Source organism: Heloderma suspectum, chromosome 3 (assembly GCF_057233095.1).
Source record: "Heloderma suspectum isolate Gila_16-S chromosome 3, 16-S_ref, whole genome shotgun sequence".
NCBI lineage: Eukaryota > Metazoa > Chordata > Lepidosauria > Squamata > Helodermatidae > Heloderma > Heloderma suspectum.
The window spans coordinates 265,422,198-265,438,451 of NC_139460.1; the positions used below are offsets into that span (position 1 = coordinate 265,422,198).

Sequence of the window (16,254 nt, forward strand, 5' to 3'; positions counted from 1 at the left end):
ATAAATACATAAACATGCATGTGTTTTAACCAATAATAAAAGTGACATAAGCATATTCTTGATTTCACTGGAAACATAGTTACCCCCACCCCCCGCCACTAGCCCATAATAAAGCTGGAGGGTGACCCCTTGGGGTATCTAAAATTGCATTTAAAACCTTGTTTTGATTGAAATTATTCCTCATTTTTTCATCTCTTGACAAGACATTTTTGTTTCAGTGCATGGCTACAGTTGTGCTGCGAGACCAGAACATGGTACTTCAGGATGTTGTTACATTCAAGGGGGTGTCTCCATGAGTGATTTACTCTGAGCTGGCTGCATTTGGAGGTTGTTAGGGCTACATGTATGGCTACATGTATGGCTGTGAGAGCTGGACTGTAAGGAAGGCTGAGCGCCAAAGAATTGATGCTTTCGAACTGTGGTGCTGGAGAAGACTCTTACGAGTCCCCTGGACTGCAAGGAGGTCAAATCAGTCCATCCTAAAGGAAATCAACCCTGAGTGCTCATTGGAAGGACAGATACTGAAGCTGAAGCTGAAGCTGAAATATTTTGGCCACCTAATGTGAAGAGAAAACTCTCTGGAAAAGACCCTGATGCTGAGAAAGACTGAAGGCAACAGGAGAAGGGGACGGCAGAGGATGAGGTGGCTAGACAGCATCACCGATGCAATGAATATGGACTTGAGCACGCTCCGGGAGAGAGCGCAGGACAGGAAGACCTGGCGTGCTATGGTCCATGGGGTCACGAAGAGTCGGACATGACTGAATGACTGAACAACAACAACAAGGGCTACATGATGTCATGGCCATCCAGCAGCCACCCCAGAGCTTATCACGGAAAAAACAGATTTCCTGAGACTGCTTAAAATCTGGTTCCTTTCCTTAGGTTGGATTCTCCGTGGTATAGTTGTTCCATGCCCCAACCCCCACATTTACCTCTGCTATGCTAGTCCTGCCAGGGGTGTGCCTTCCACCATGACCCCAGTCAAGGGGTGTTTCCTGTCCCTGCATTTCCCAGCACAAACCAATTAGTATCTACTCAGAAGTAACTCCCATTGTGGTCAATGAGGCTCGTCCCCTGAATGTGCACATCAGAATTTTTCAGAGATCCCCTGCCCCCAATTGAAACAGCACATTTTAAAGCACTAATTCCCTACAGGCTTTAAAGCATGATCGCGATGCTGTGATTCTCCATTGTTTGGTTTATTGCCATTCGAAAGCAGCTACTTCCAGCTTCAGTCATCTGATCCTGCACAGCACTGGGTTAGAAAGGGCCTGGTTTCCCATCCCTTTGTTTCCCATCCCTGCCTTTCCCAGCACAAATATAAGTGTGTCTACTCAGAAGTAACTCCCATTGTGGTCAATGAGGCTTGTTTCCAAAATGCACACTCCTGAAGTTACTGAGATTCCCTTGAATCAAAAAAATACATTTAGGAGCTTTGATGTCAAAACTTCGAAGTTTCGATTGATCACACCACAGCAGGAAGAATGCTGTGTTCTTTGTTGTTTTAAGGAAGTAAGTAATGCAGGGCAGAGGAGAAGAGGAGATCGTTCAGGCTTCAGCAGGTTCAAGGCAGAGAGAACACTCTGTTCTTGTAATGATTGTTGCTTTAAGTGAGTAAGTAGTAGAAGGAGAGTGATTTTATCAAAAGAGAAGGTGGGGAGCCTGGATGGGTGTGGAAAGTTTTCTTATTGGTTGAGCAGCCCCTGCCAGTCAGATGACGTTCACTCCAACCCCCCCCCCCCCAGTATGTTCTGTGAAGCAACTTATACTGGTGCGGTGCATTCACTCATGAAGCCCTGTGCTGACCAAATCACACCAAACCCGATCCCTTGAAAAAAATCCAGGTAATCCTCCATTTGCTTCTCCTTCCGTTGTCATGGAGAAACCCCCCATGTCTTGCTTGTGGGTTTCCTGTGGGCAAGCTGGTTGGCCACAGTGTGAACAGAATGCTGGGTTAGATGGACCCTTGTCTGATCCAGCATGGCTCTTCTTATGTTCCTAAGCTCAGCTTTTCTTTTTAAAAAGGAGCATTTCTATGCCATCTTTCAAGGCAAAGCCCTCCCAAGGCAGCTCGCATGCATAATTAGAAACACAGAACTAACATAATATCTTTACAATACTAACACTAAAATAATAACATCTTAACTAAAAGCAGATCAAAACACATAGCTTTTAAATGGGTATTTAATGAATGAATTCATATGTATGCCCCTTGGAAGGGGGGTCTGCAAATATGGGACCACCATCAAGAAGCCCCTATCTCTAGTACCTATCAATCAAATTGATCTTGTTGGTGGGCCTGTGAGAATGGATGCTCTTCAGGTTTATTTTATTTCAATATTTTTGGCCAGCTTTCCCCTAAGGGTAAATGATCCACAAGGCAGCTTATCAACATATGTTTAAAAAGTGAAACTAGGTTTCTGCAGGGAGGGGTGCCAAGAAACAAAACAGATCCGCAGAACTTAGTGTAGACACATCCTGAGTCTGCAGCCATTTATTAGATTCAACTTCCCCTACCTCCTCATTAGCTAATGCCAGGAGTGCAAAATGGTAGGCTTTGGGAAATGAATGACAGCAACCACAACAAATAGACATTAGACTCCATAACTTCATGCCCCAGCAGATTTGAATCTAGGATTTGAAGCGGGGAGGGAAGGAGATTCCTAGAGGACTACCGCTGTTGCTTCAAAAACTTTCCAGACCCCGCTCCCATGCAGAAACCAAATACCCACTGAAATGCAAAGTGTCTAGAGGGCGAACAGAGAGGGAGAAATCAGTTTCCTTTACTTGATACTTCAAATTTCAGAGCTTTTACTTGGAATTAAACAGTTACTGAGCACATCAAGGGAAATGTTTCCTAAGCATTAGGGTGCTAAAGTTGCCCTCCACCTCTAATCTTCTTTCTTCCTATAATGAATCCCCACTATAGAGTAGAGCTAAAATAAAAGTAGGGGGATTTAAATTTGCTTGTAAAAATGCAATTGTATATTTATTTGCATAATTAGTTCTCCCCCCACCCAATATTGCATTGTTTCATCTTCACCAAATCCAGCATGATGGATTTAAGGATGATGGATAAGCACAAGCTGAAAAATACTGAAGTTAACAAGTTCATTCAGAACATTATTTGCCTTAATATGGATCAACAAGTCATAAGATTTATTTGTTTTTTTAAAAAACGATGTGCCTTTATGTTGATTTTTTACAAGCAAAATTTAATGTTTAAAATTGAAACATTTAATTCAAATTTTTGACGTTTGCCAAATTTCACATTTGCATAAATTTGTATTTCACCTCTCTCATACACCCATGGTTTTGGCCTAGGAAGGACCTGTCCACCTAGCTCTAATTTGAGGGGGGAGGTGACATTTCAATGCTTCAGTTTTTGCTGGTTCCTACTAGTTCATATGCATGACAGAGGTTGCACTACTGAGTTGCACAGTCCACATTGCTGATTTCCCACAGTACATAAATGGGTGGTCCTGAGGTAAAGGATGTTTCTCTCAAGTATTTCCCATATATTCCCAGCTACTCACTGTAGTAGAACCCGAAAGAAAAGCAACACAATGTCATCTGAACTTTATTCAGAAAACCATTTTAGAGAGCCAGTGTAGTGTAGTGGTGAGAGTGACAGGCTGGGAGCTGGGAGATCCGGGTTCTAGTCCCCACTTGGCCATGGAAGCTCACTGGGTGACTTTGGGCCAGTCACAGACTCTTAGCCCAACCTACCTCACAGGGTTGTTGTTGTGAGGATAAAATGGAGAGGAGGAGGATAATGTAAGCCGCATTGGGTTCCTTGCAAGAGGAAAAAAGGCGGGATATAAATGCAATAAATAATAAATAAAATAATACCCCTTCTGCATAAAACCTTTATAGCTATACCAACAACACAAACTCTTGCTAAGAAAACTGGTGGGTTTCAAGCTGTGGCCAAATGGAAGGATGGAAGCATTTAAAAAAAGAAATAGAAGACAGGTGCAACAAGCAAAATGATATCTTACTGCTATCCACAGCATTGCAAGAAAAAATACTCTTTTGCCCCTGTCTCCCTTGAAATCTGTTACTAGTAACTCGTTACAGGTAGCTTATTCTGTAACGCCAGTCATAAATCCAAGTACTTTTATTGCCAAGTTCTTTAAATTAACATAGGCATCATCATTTGTCATGTATAGGGAGAACAGATCACACGTTTGCAATATGTGTAGCTTTCCTTCTCTATGTAGCCAAGAAAGCAGAGGAGCGGCCGTGTACAGTGGAAGGCAAGAAGAGCTATACTTACAGCAAACAGAGGGCGTATGCAGAGGGGATAGACTCACTGGCCCGCACAAGGAAGCTTCCATCCTTGCCTATTTTAGAGAGCAGGTCCTCAGCTCTTGAACGGGTGATGGTTCCGTGGTACCAGCACTGGTCCATGCCTTGGTTGTGGGGGGGAACCCACTCCAAAATAAAATAAAAACAAGACTTTAATTTTAAATTACAGCAACCACCCAGCCGGTGACTGTGCCGAGATCCCAGAGCTGTCTGTGTGTGGTGCTCAGCAGCTGCTGCTCATTCAACTTCCTGTTTTAATGGTGCAGAGAGGGAAAGGAAACAGAGCTGAGAACTTCCTCATAGAAAGCAACCAACTCAGAGTGAGAAAGACATGCAACACACAACTCCCCATTCACTCTCTCTGTGCAACTGTACAACCCATTCCAGATGGGAACCCATCCTAGTCTTTCCCTACCAGCATTGCACAAATTTGATGGGTACAGCTTATACTCTGTGCATTGTTCAAAAACGAATCTGTCCCTAAACAAATGTAGCATTCTTTTTTCTTCCCTTCCCCAACCCTCCACTTTGCTTATCATTCTGTCCTCTGTTGTCTATGGCTTACCAGACAAATACACCAGTACACCATTGCACTGGTTTAGGGATTCCCAATCTTTGCTACCATGAACCTTCATAAGTCAAGAGAGAAGAATAACGTTTAATAAACCTCTTTAAATATACACATGGAAAAATGTGTGGCTAATGATAGTTGCCCTTCTCCCAGAAATGGTGGAGGGTTGGGGATGGGGGGAGAACTTTGTTTCATTCACATTTTAATGCTAATTTATGTAATTTCACTCTTTCAAACCATTATATAAACTAAAATCCTTCAAAATTCACATTTCTCTGAATTTTGCAGTGGAGTGCTCCAATAAAACAAAATGCATACAAAGATGTGTATATTAGAGAAAATAACATTAAAATGCATTATATTAGCAACACTGCATGGAAACAATGTGTAAATTAGGTAAAAATGCATAAAAATACATGTATTAGGAGAAATGTTCAGAAAAATGCTTATGAATTTTCATTCAAACTTAAAAAAAACCCTCAAAATTTGGGACAAACCGAACTTAAGTCTGGAAAAATGAGAAACGGAGAGAAACAAAAACAGACAGATTCCTCCATCCCTACTTTACATGTTGGTCAAGGAGGGCAGTCTCAGGACCTTCCGGCCTATATGACTTTAATGGATTACCCCAAATAATAAGTGGCCTGACATACGTGTCAGGACACACATGAGAGCTGATTATTCTGCACTGGATTGGGAACATGTGCTTTGTTAATTGGGTGTGTTCAGAAGATGCTATTGTCATGATTCAACTATTACTTTCTGAACCCCTAGATCTCTACCCTCTTATCACCCTCTTGGGAAGTTAGGGCTGTCCCAGCACTACATGGGCAGCCTTATCCCTCCACCTGACACACAGCCTTGTCGTTTATGAAAAATTGGAGGATTGGTTAATGTCCGTTAATGTCTTGTGATACCTTTCGATAAGTTCCTTCTATTTCTGGCTGCCTGGTTTGTATTTTAGCCAAACATGGCGGTTTGGCACACATAAATATTAATTATATAGGAGTAACACATACCCTCTAGATGCTATTCCATGTGCCTGGGATCTAGACTCACTTTTTCTATGCACATGGAGCTACCTTACACTAGGTAAGTAAGCTTCCAGATGAGGCTTTTATCATGCAATCACCCTGCTTCATTCATGGAATTTTACAGGGAGTCCAGATGATAACATTTCCCCACTTATAACCCTCCCATGTTTTCCCACAGCTTTTTTCTTTCCACAAAAAAAATAAAATAAAATCCATTAAGGAGGAAAAGATGGAATAGCTGCACAAGATCTTTGGCTTGGAAGCACCCTAGGCCAAGGTATTTGTCCACCTAACACAATATTGTCAACTTTGATTGGCAGCGGTTCTCCAGGGTCTCCAGCAGAGGCTTTCCACATCACTTGATGCTTAATCCTTTTAACTGGAGATGCCAGGGATTTAGTCTTTTTAATGGACTAGTTTTGTTTAGCATGGTCCACAGATGGAGAGGGTGTGCTTGGAGGGGGGATTTATCTGAACAACTACTTACAATCTGAGCCCAGAATGTATCCCTTACTTGCTAGGATAAACTGCATTTTTTTAGGATGAGAATGGCATCAAATGACAGTTGATCAATTTTCTTGCTTGAGAAGTCAAATCTTGATAAAAACAGTCACCAACCAGTCACCATCTTCACCTTCTTTCTTGGGAAAGGTTGTGGAAGAAATGGAGCTCAATGCTGTACAGCCTCAGGTGTAACTTGATACTACCCACATTTTGGACTTGGACCCAAGTATAGCTCTGAAACTGGGCCATTGCCTTTGGCTGATGGTGTCCACTTAGGGCAAGGGTGGGTAACCCTTGCCCTGCAGACCATATCAGGTCTATGTGGCTTCTCCAATTGGCCTGCGGATGCCCCTGCCTAGGCCTTCCCTTCCCTGAAGCCCCTCTCCAAAGAGTCCGTGCATGGAGCTGACTCCCCCAGGAGCTGCTGCTTTGAGGCGCCTGAAGTATCTCGAAGTGGTGGTTCCCAGAGGCTCTGCATTCCTCTTGCCTTCCCCAATGGGAAATGCAAGGGCTGCACAGAACTGGTTCTTTAGGTGCTGCTGCTTCAAGGCACCTCAAATGCCTTGAAGGAGTGATTCCTGAAGAAAGAAGTGCTCTGACTCTGCATGCGAGAGAGAGAGAGAGAGAGAGAGAGAGAGGGGTGGCCTTTGGGTTCTGACCATGCCTACTTCTGGGATGCTACTCTGGAGGATTCTTGACTGGTGATCTGGCCCCTGGGCCAAAAAAGGTTTCCTATCCTTGACCGAGATCAGGGGTACAGAACCTTAGGCCCGGGCCCCAAATCCAGCCCTCCAGGGTTCCCTAGATGGCCATGCCCCCTTCCCCCAGTCCTGGCCCCTTTTCCCCAATCACCAATTGTTTGGCCATTCCCTGGCTTTTATACAGCCCCCCCCCCCAATTCTAAAAGGTTGAAATGCCTCAGTTAAGACTTAGTAGGCAGAAAGAGCTTTAGGGTGCAATCCTATGCATGTTTAGATGGAAAAAGTCCTACATCTCCCAGCATGGTTGGCTGGGGGATGCTGGGAGATGTAGGACTTTTTTCCATCTAAACATTCATAGGATTGCACCCTTAAGCTACAATATGCTGATATTTTTGTATTTTTGCCCCAGTCCTTTTGCCTTTGGCCACACCCACCACTGGGAAAACAGCCCGGAGAGCTTCTCCAAAATGGAATTTGGCCTTCATGCTGAAAGAGGTTCCCTATCCCTGACCTAGAGGCTAAGAGGGAAACAATCATCTATCAATCTTTTCCCCATACTGTGGACCATGAAGCCTTGATGACACGTCTGAGAGAACTGGCAGATGTTTATGAAACCATTGCTAATTTGAGAGGTTCTTATCCCTGGCAGAAAGATCCCAGGGGTGGTGAAGAGTTAATGCTTATCATCTCCTTGGAGCATCCTTGGGAAGTTCAAGGGGTCCCACCTTGCCCCCTGTCATGTACAATGTGTCTGCAAAGCTCCTGGACAAGCCAAGAAGGACCAGACACTGGACAAAAAGATCTTTGCCAAATGTGTTATGCAGTTATGCTGCAGGAGTGGGGGTTTTTTTGTTTCAAGTCAAGATGCTATTTTTGGCAAGGAGGTTGACAGGTCAATATAATTTGTATAACTGTAAAATCTGTGGTTTCCTGTCTGCAGTGGATAGCAATTGTACCAAAGACTTTGTCCCAAGAGTTTCAAACCATGATTCCACAGCACAGATTAACGTTAACTTTAAAAATGCTGGAGGACTTCTGTGCATCAGAACTGTATGCTTGAGGAATTAGAGAGAGCTATATGAAAAACCCCTTTGTGTAGCTGTGTAGTCTCAGTTATTCTGCATCCTGAGAATGGATGTGTCAGCTTCTCAGGACCTCTTACAGTTCCTGTTCCTGCAGTTTCTGTAGCTGACAGCAGCAGCACTGCCCAAAGAGGCAAAGCTCAATGCAGTCACGGTGTTTCTATATAGCAATGGTATATAAAGATTGAAACAGAATAGCAGTGATGAACAAACAAGTTTATTGTCGCTGAAGATATACAGCCTTCTGCTGGGCACATTCATTTCAATATAGTGATATATTACCAGGAGTGTCATTTCTTTGTTGCATTTCATTCTGTTATTTTCTGCCCAGTTTTCTAACCTATCAAGGTCATTTTGAATTTCGTTTAAGTCTTCTAGGGTATTCGCTATCCCACCCAATTCTGTGTCATCCGCAAATTTGATAAGCATTCCCCCTCCCCATCTCTTCCTCCAAGTCTTTCATTAAAATGTTGAAGAGTACAGGGCCCAGGACTGAACCCTGTGGCATCCCACTTGATACCTCTCTCCAGTTTGATGAGGAACCATTGTTGAGCACTCTTTGTGTATGGTTCTCCAGCCAACTGTGTATCCACCTAATAGTAGTGCCATCCAGCCCACATTTAACTAGCTTGCTAATCAGAATATCATGGGGCACTTTGTCAAATGCCTTAATCAAGTCAAAATATATTATGTCCACAACATTTCCACAATTTACTAAGGAAGTTACCCAGTCGAAAAATGAAATGAGATTAGTCTGGCAGGACTTATTCTTGACAAATCCATGCTGGCTTCAAGTGCTCACTGCATTAGTGTCAAGGCGCCCCCCTGGATGCCAGTCTGCAGATCCTCATGCTTGCCCAACTCAGTGTGCACCAGGCACTCACGGACCACCTGGCAGCTCACACAGAGAACCAAATAGGGTTGGGTGGCTGGCGGGGGTCCAGCAGGTAAGACAGGCTCCAGTGAGTTCACCCATCCCTAACAACACTTGCTCTCCTTCAGTCCTCCAGTACTTCACCAGTTCTCCAGGATTTCTCAAAGATAGAGGTTCTGAGAGTCCATCTACTACCTCCTGGACTTGGCTGGGTTTGTTTCCCTCATTGGGATTGTTTCTGATTGCAGCTTTAGTATCTCCTTTTTAAGGAACTCCCATCCCTCTTGAACTCCTTTTCCTGTTAGGTTTTCCTGCCATCAAATCCTATTTTATCATTGCCCTGAGTTTATTAAAATCAGCTATCTTGAAGACCAAGGTACACATTTAAGCTTTAATTTCCCTTAATATCAAGAGAATTACATGGAAAGTTCCTTCTACTTTCACCTCATTAACTAACTCTTCCCTATATGTCAGAATCAAGTCAAGGATGGTGATCCCCTCATTCCTTCCTCCACCCTCTGAAGGAGAAAGTTGTCAACAAGGCAGGTCAGGAATTTTCTAGAGAGACTATGATTGGCAGAGTTTGTCTCCTAACAGATATCAGGGTAATTAACGTCCCCCATTACTACTACTTCATGCTTTCCTGACATATCTGCAATTTGTTTTTGAAAAGCATCATCCACATCTTCTCCTTGGTTGGGTGGTCAGTAGTAGACTCTTACCACATTATGGTTTTTATTCCTTCCACCATTTATTTTAACCCAGATGCTTTCAACAGGGCCACCATATTCATTCTCTTGAATTTCTGTGCAGGTGCTTACATTTCTAACATATAGTGCAACTGCTCCCTCCTTCCTAGGGCTCCTGTTGTTTTTGAGCAAGTTATATCCTTCAGCTGGTATATTCCACTCATGGGAGTCATCCCATCAAGTCTCAGTTATACCTATTAAGTCATATTTACCTTCTTGAATCAAGAGTTCAAGCTCATCCTATTTCCCATACTCTGAGCATTAGTATAAAGACATCAAAATACATGAACTTTATGCTCCAGTGACCTTGTATTCCTATTAAGAGGTTCAACAGGCCCCACTATAGCTGCTTTCCCAGTTCCTGCTACAGTCCATGAGCCCTTTAGCCCTTACCTCTGAGTTTTCATCTCCATCCTCCACAGGATTCAGTCCCCACCCCGATCAAACTAAATATTCTTCTGGCAAACACACTCTTCCCAGTCTTCATGAGGTGCAATCCATCTCCTTCTAGTAGCCTTTCATCCAGAAACCATGACCCCAGAAACCAAGTCTCTCCTTGTTCACCTGCAGTATTCTTCTTTTGCCTATCTGGTCGTCTTCCATGGACCAGAAGGATGGCTGAGAACACTTGAGCCCCAAAACTTTTGAGCTTGCATCAAGCTGCATAGGCCGACATGATGTGATCATAGCTGTGCTTGACAGTATCATTCATTCCCACATGGATACGCAGGAGGGGATAACTGTCTGTGGACTTGATGAGTGTTAGCAGCCACTCTGTCACATCTTCAATCCATGTTCCTGGGAGACAACATAGTTCTCAAGCAAATAAGTCTGTCCGGCACATATCCCCTTCTATTCCTTGCAGTAGGGAGTCACCAGCCACAACCATCCTTCTCTTCCTGTCACTGCTCCTTTGAGCTGAAGTGCTCAGTTACAAAGGAGGCCTTGGTAACAAGGCCCTCCTCCTGAGTAAGACTTTTGCCAGCAGGCCTGTAATGCACTGCAGCTGAGCCCTGGGTGGGACTCAGGAAGCTTTGGCTATATAAGCCTTTAGTTCCTGCGTATCCAGAGCTAGAACAAAATTATTCTACCAGTTCCAGTGCCTTGTATTTATAACTTTGTCTTATGATTGTACCTCTATGCTACTGACCCTTGGACTCCTGTTTGACTCTCCTTCTGGACTGTGTGTTGTATCTTAATTTTTAACTGTGCTTTTTAACCTCTCCTGTCTTAGCCTGAACCCATACTGGGCTGAAATCTTTGTGCTTGATCATTTGCCTGTTTTCTTGCCTTTTGGATTGCCCTGTAATTTGCTCTAATGCTGAGTTGGATTCAGCCACAGCAGGACAGTTAACTGCATTGTTACTGTAATGTATCCTGAAAGGCCCTGGCTTTGAGTTGCAACAACTCCCACCTGGGCCACTTCTTTTGCCAAGTCATTTCCAAGCAATATGGGGGCAGACAATTCATTATGGATGCCCACCTCCCATGTACTCTCCCATCCTTTGTATCTCATCTGAACCCTAGCTATGGCCACAGGAAAAGGAACCCCCACCCCACTGACTTCTAATTAAGATCTGCTTCTCAGGGAGAATCTAGGTAGAGCCCACCAAGTTACGTTCAATCAGTATGTTTAATTAAACCAACTTTTTTTTTAAAGAAAGATTTCAGAATCTTATTGGTATTTTATTGTTAACAGAAGTATTCTGTAACAGAGCACTTGCTTAATTAAAACAGGCCTTGCAATTTTCTGTAGAGTAACAGGACACCCACAGTTACTAGCAATAACCAATTGGCCACAAGAGGGTGTTAAGATCTTTGCCCATATATGGGAAACTACTACCAAAATTTAACTAGCAAACTAGCATGTGCTTTTTACATAATTTATTTCTTGCTTGGTTTATTAATGGCTTCCTCTTGTGGGGAAAAAGTACAGTGAGAAAACTTTTATTAAAGATGGTTTAACAGTTTACAATTTCTCAGACAGTATTGCTCATTCTGCACCACAGTTAGATTTTGCTACAATTGGGGAGGTGGGTAGAAATAGAGTTGCAAAGCATTGAACTCACTCCTGTAGCTGTCCTTTTAGCAGCAGATGGAACTACAACAACTAGCAGGTGATAATGTTAAGCTTCATACCATGAAAAACTTTACCTGCTAATTTCTGCATATCCAGCCTCTATTAAAGGCACAGGAACAGCTAGGAACATTCTTTTTCTGTCCACTTTGCGATCCCAGGCAGAACTGGAGCTTTACATTTTGCAGTCTGGCTTTTTAATATGTTGGGGGTTTATTGTTTTTCCCCCTTTGTTTTTCCTCTGGTTTATTGTATTGGGCAGTATAGAAATATGTCTTACTGATAGACAGACAGACAGGAGAAAAATAGATTTAGGATCCATCTACATGGAAACACAATGAGAAGTGCTTTCTGGTTATACCCCGATATTAATGAAATCGCTTTGGCCCATCAAGGGCACACAAAGCAAGACAAGCAGAGTATACACTACCTAAAAACCCACTTTCATGGGTCACACAGCACTTGAAACCCCCATACTTTGGGGTTGGCCGGGCAGAGTAGAACTGAATGTCATCAACCCCATGGGCGCTGCTTAGCGAATGAGGAAGGCTTGTTCCCTACCCCTGCTCCCCTTCTCAGGGAAGTTTCTTGGAAGTGCTGAATCCCTGTAGTTTACCCCACACCTCTCCCCTCTCATCCACCATTGGGATATTGTGGAAGATTAAAAGATACTGTCCTATTCTGAATGGGAAATACAGGCTACAGACTGTGAATGGGGAAAGCAGCTAGTCCCCTATTGTGAATGCCTGATACAGCACAACTGCGATACTGTGAATGGGGAAAAGGCTACATATTGTAAATGGGAAAGCAGCTAATAGGGAAAAAGAGGAAAGGGCGTGGCCCCACCCCTTAACTGGGTCACACAGCCAGGTTACAAAAATAGGAATGCCCAGGATTTAATGCGGGGGGACGTGGCACACTGCAGCAGAACCACACGGGAGCTGCGTTTAAGAAGAGAAGACGCATTAAAAGGACTTTCCAAAAATGCACCTTTTCCAGAGGGAAGCAGATTGGTGATAGTGTTATCTGGTGCGAACAACCCTGGTGTGCTGTCGCGCCGCACTAAATGTAGTGGGGTTTTTTTCTAATTGAGGCATGATCTTCGAAGCTTCGAAGTTGTGAAGCTTTGAAGATCATGCCTGAATTAGAAAAAAAAACATCGCGGAGAAGCCCCGATTCTGCGAGGATAACGCCTTAATTTTAAAAATGCACATCTGGAGCGGGGGATAGGAGGGGTTAAAACTTAGTCTCATTTGAAGGGATACAACAACTCCCTGCACAATGCAGGAAGCCTGATTCCCAGGCGGTGGCCCATCCAACTACTGACCGGGGCTGACCCCGCTTAGCATCTGAGATCAGACAAGCGCGTGCAGGAAAACAGCGGGAAAACAGCACAGCGCTCGAGTGTGAACCAAGCTTGTGCATTTGATGAAGCATTGCAACAGGGAAAATGGGTGAGTGTGAATAATCACGTTTTAATGCGAGAGCATTTAACTCGACGGGACACCGAATTCATTGTGATGGTGGGCGCAATGTAGATCGGCCCTTAGTCACTTGGGACTTTTGGTGGCTCAAGGTACACACTGATACAGAACAATACATCATAGCATCTGACACCTGCCACCGAGCCACAGACCAGCCAGGAAAGCCCACAGGAATTGTGCTCCCGCTCCAAACCCATTCCACCTCCTGTAAGGCAAAATCCATGCATTTTACTACTGAATTGCCAGCTTCAAAGGTTACTGCACCATCCTGGCTTGGGTCTGAGTCAGGCATGGCAAAGTAATTATCTCTCACCCTAATCTAACTGGGATGTTGTGTCGGTTGTCTTGTTTTTCCTTCCCCACTGCGAATGTATGCTTGGGTCCTGACATGGTCCTACAGCTGAGCCCCCTTCACCTGTTAAACACATGTTGAAGCAGCAGGAGGGCCATGCCATTGGCCATGCTGTCAACATTGTGCAGCTCCCCAGCTCTGCCCCCTGAAGTCCACACATTGAGCATGAAGAAGCCTACGCATTTAGACTTGGGTTCCAAGATCACCGCAGACGGTGACTGTAGCCATGAAATTAAAAGACGCTTGCTCCTTGGGAGGAAAGCTATGGCCAACCTAGACAGCATAGTAAGAAGCAGAGACATCACCTTGCCGACAAAGGTCCGTCTAATCAAAGCTATGGTTTTCCCAGTAGTAATGTATGGCTGTGAGAGCTGGACTATAAGGAAGGCTGAGCGCCGAAGAATTGATGCTTTCGAACTGTGGTGCTGGAGAAGACTCTTACGAGTGCCCTGGACTGCAAGGAGGTCAAATCAGTCCATCCTAAAGGAAATCAACCCTGAGTGCTCATTGGAAGGACAGATAATGAAGCTGAAGCTCCAATATTTTGGCCACCTAATGCGAAGAGAAAACTCCCTGGAAAAGACCCTGATGCTGGGAAAGACTGAAGGCAAAAGGAGAAGGGGACGGCAGAGGATGAGATGGCTAGATAGCATCACGGATGCAATGAATATGAACTTGAACACGCTCCGGGAGAGAGCGCAGGACAGGAAGGCCTGGCATGCTATGGTCCATGGGGTCACGAAGAGTCGGACACGACTGAACGACTGAACAACAACAAATGGTTTTGGAACTGACTACAGTGTCGGCTCTCTAGGCATAGAAATGTAATAAAATTAATTAATTAATTAAATATATGCTTCAATGCAAGCTAGAACCCTGCACAACCAGGGATCCTGCTCGCATACAGGTCTATGTGCATAGTCTCCCTTGCTGCAGATGTGCATGCTCAATGTTTGGGCATTGGAGAAACAGATGGGAAGCTGCGTGATGTCAGGGGTGGGACCAGCAGTTCAGCCTTGCTCCCCTTTCAATGCATGGAGCTCTATTCACCCGGATAACACGTGAAGAACCTCTTCCATGGATAATGTATGAATGGGGCTCTGGTCTCCATGTGCAGTAAAATGAAGTGGAAGAATCCTGAGGTGCCAGCATAGACTGTACTACATCAGATTTCACATAGGGGTAGATACCATTTTATACTGCTTTCCCATGTAAAACATTGCATGGAGGGTTTAAAAAAAAACTAGCACATCAGAGAAAGAGGTTCTAAACCTAGCCCACCCTTGGCTGTGCTGGGTTTCTACTTATGGGAAACTATTTTAGACTGGGAGCATTCAAGAATGGCATCCCCATCGCAGTCTGAAGTGGTAGAGTCTACTCTACCACTTCAGAACTATGTCACCTCAATCCCATGGAGGGCTGAGTCAAAATGAATCCCCCCCTTTGCTACTCCATTCACAGGTGGCCATATTGGGGGGGGGGCGACAATTATCTGAGGATGAAATTTAGGAATGGGAGGATGAAAATTCACTGTCACTGCTAGAGCTCTTCCTGGTGGCCTCTGGGTGGTAGCCACCATTCCCCACCCCACAAAGCCCCTGTAAGCAATATTGCAGGATAGCTGGTGGCAGCTGTCATTCTTTTTAACCCCAAAGCCCTCTGCAGCAATTCTATATGATGATGTAGCAGTAATGTCCCTCTGGTAGAGACTTCCAGCGGGGGCGGTATGATGGCATATACTGGCAGCTGCTTTTTTTCCATCAGAAACCCCCAGAAGAACCGTACAATGCCATCATTTAGCATCGCTACAGGAGGTTTTGGAGGGGAAAATGGCAGCCAACTGGCAGCCACCAGGAAGATCTCTTGGCAGTAGTGGTGAGTTGTGCCCCTCCCCAATCCCCCTCCTCCCCGGTCCTCAAAATTTTCCACGCTGTGGTTCAGTAGCCTTTTTCCTCCCTACCCCGAAGTTCCAGACTTTCATCTCAGCCTTACTCCCACCTCATTATGATGCATGTGTAGATCAGGCATAAGTTTAAGGCACAGTTAACAAAGCTCTTTCACTTGGCTGTGAAGTTCCTCAGACAGTATACATAAGCTTTAAGGCAGCTGAGGATCCTTGTGTTGTGGCAGGAGACTCTGATTTACAGGAGGGGGTATCTGATCAAACCAAGTCCATGGGGTCCCTGTAGAGTAGGCAGGTGTCCTCTTTTACAGAGGACAGTTCTCTAATTGAAGGGCTGCCAGAGACCATCCTTTATTTGAAGCTGGCCTCTATTTGAAGATGTCCTGTCTAATTCCAATTTAAGGATAATGAACCATAAGAACTGTTGCCCATCAACAGTTAGCACCTGGACAGCAGGCTGAACAGGCAGGCACACAGGTCACCTGGTCGGTTTTCTACAGATGTTGGTTTTGCTGGACCTCTCAGCAGCTTTCAGTACCATCAACCATGGTATCCTTCTGAGGCATCTGTCTAAAGTGGGGCTGGGAGGTACTGTTAAACACCCTTTCT

At 44.4% G+C, this 16,254-nt stretch overlaps 1 protein-coding gene across 7 annotated transcripts in view; it reads right to left on the reverse strand.

The window, feature by feature from the left end:
* INPP5D (inositol polyphosphate-5-phosphatase D) overlaps window positions 1–4,532 on the reverse strand; it is a 95,063-nt gene extending 90,531 nt beyond the window's left edge. For all 7 annotated transcript variants that reach the window (XM_084846749.1, XM_084846748.1, XM_084846752.1 and 4 more), the window contains exon 1: window positions 4,283–4,532. In XM_084846749.1, the coding sequence (XP_084702875.1) occupies window positions 4,283–4,416 (134 nt within the window). In that variant the 5' untranslated portion in view covers window positions 4,417–4,532. The remainder of the gene's footprint in view (window positions 1–4,282) is intronic.
* Window positions 4,533–16,254: the final 11,722 nt, after the last annotated feature.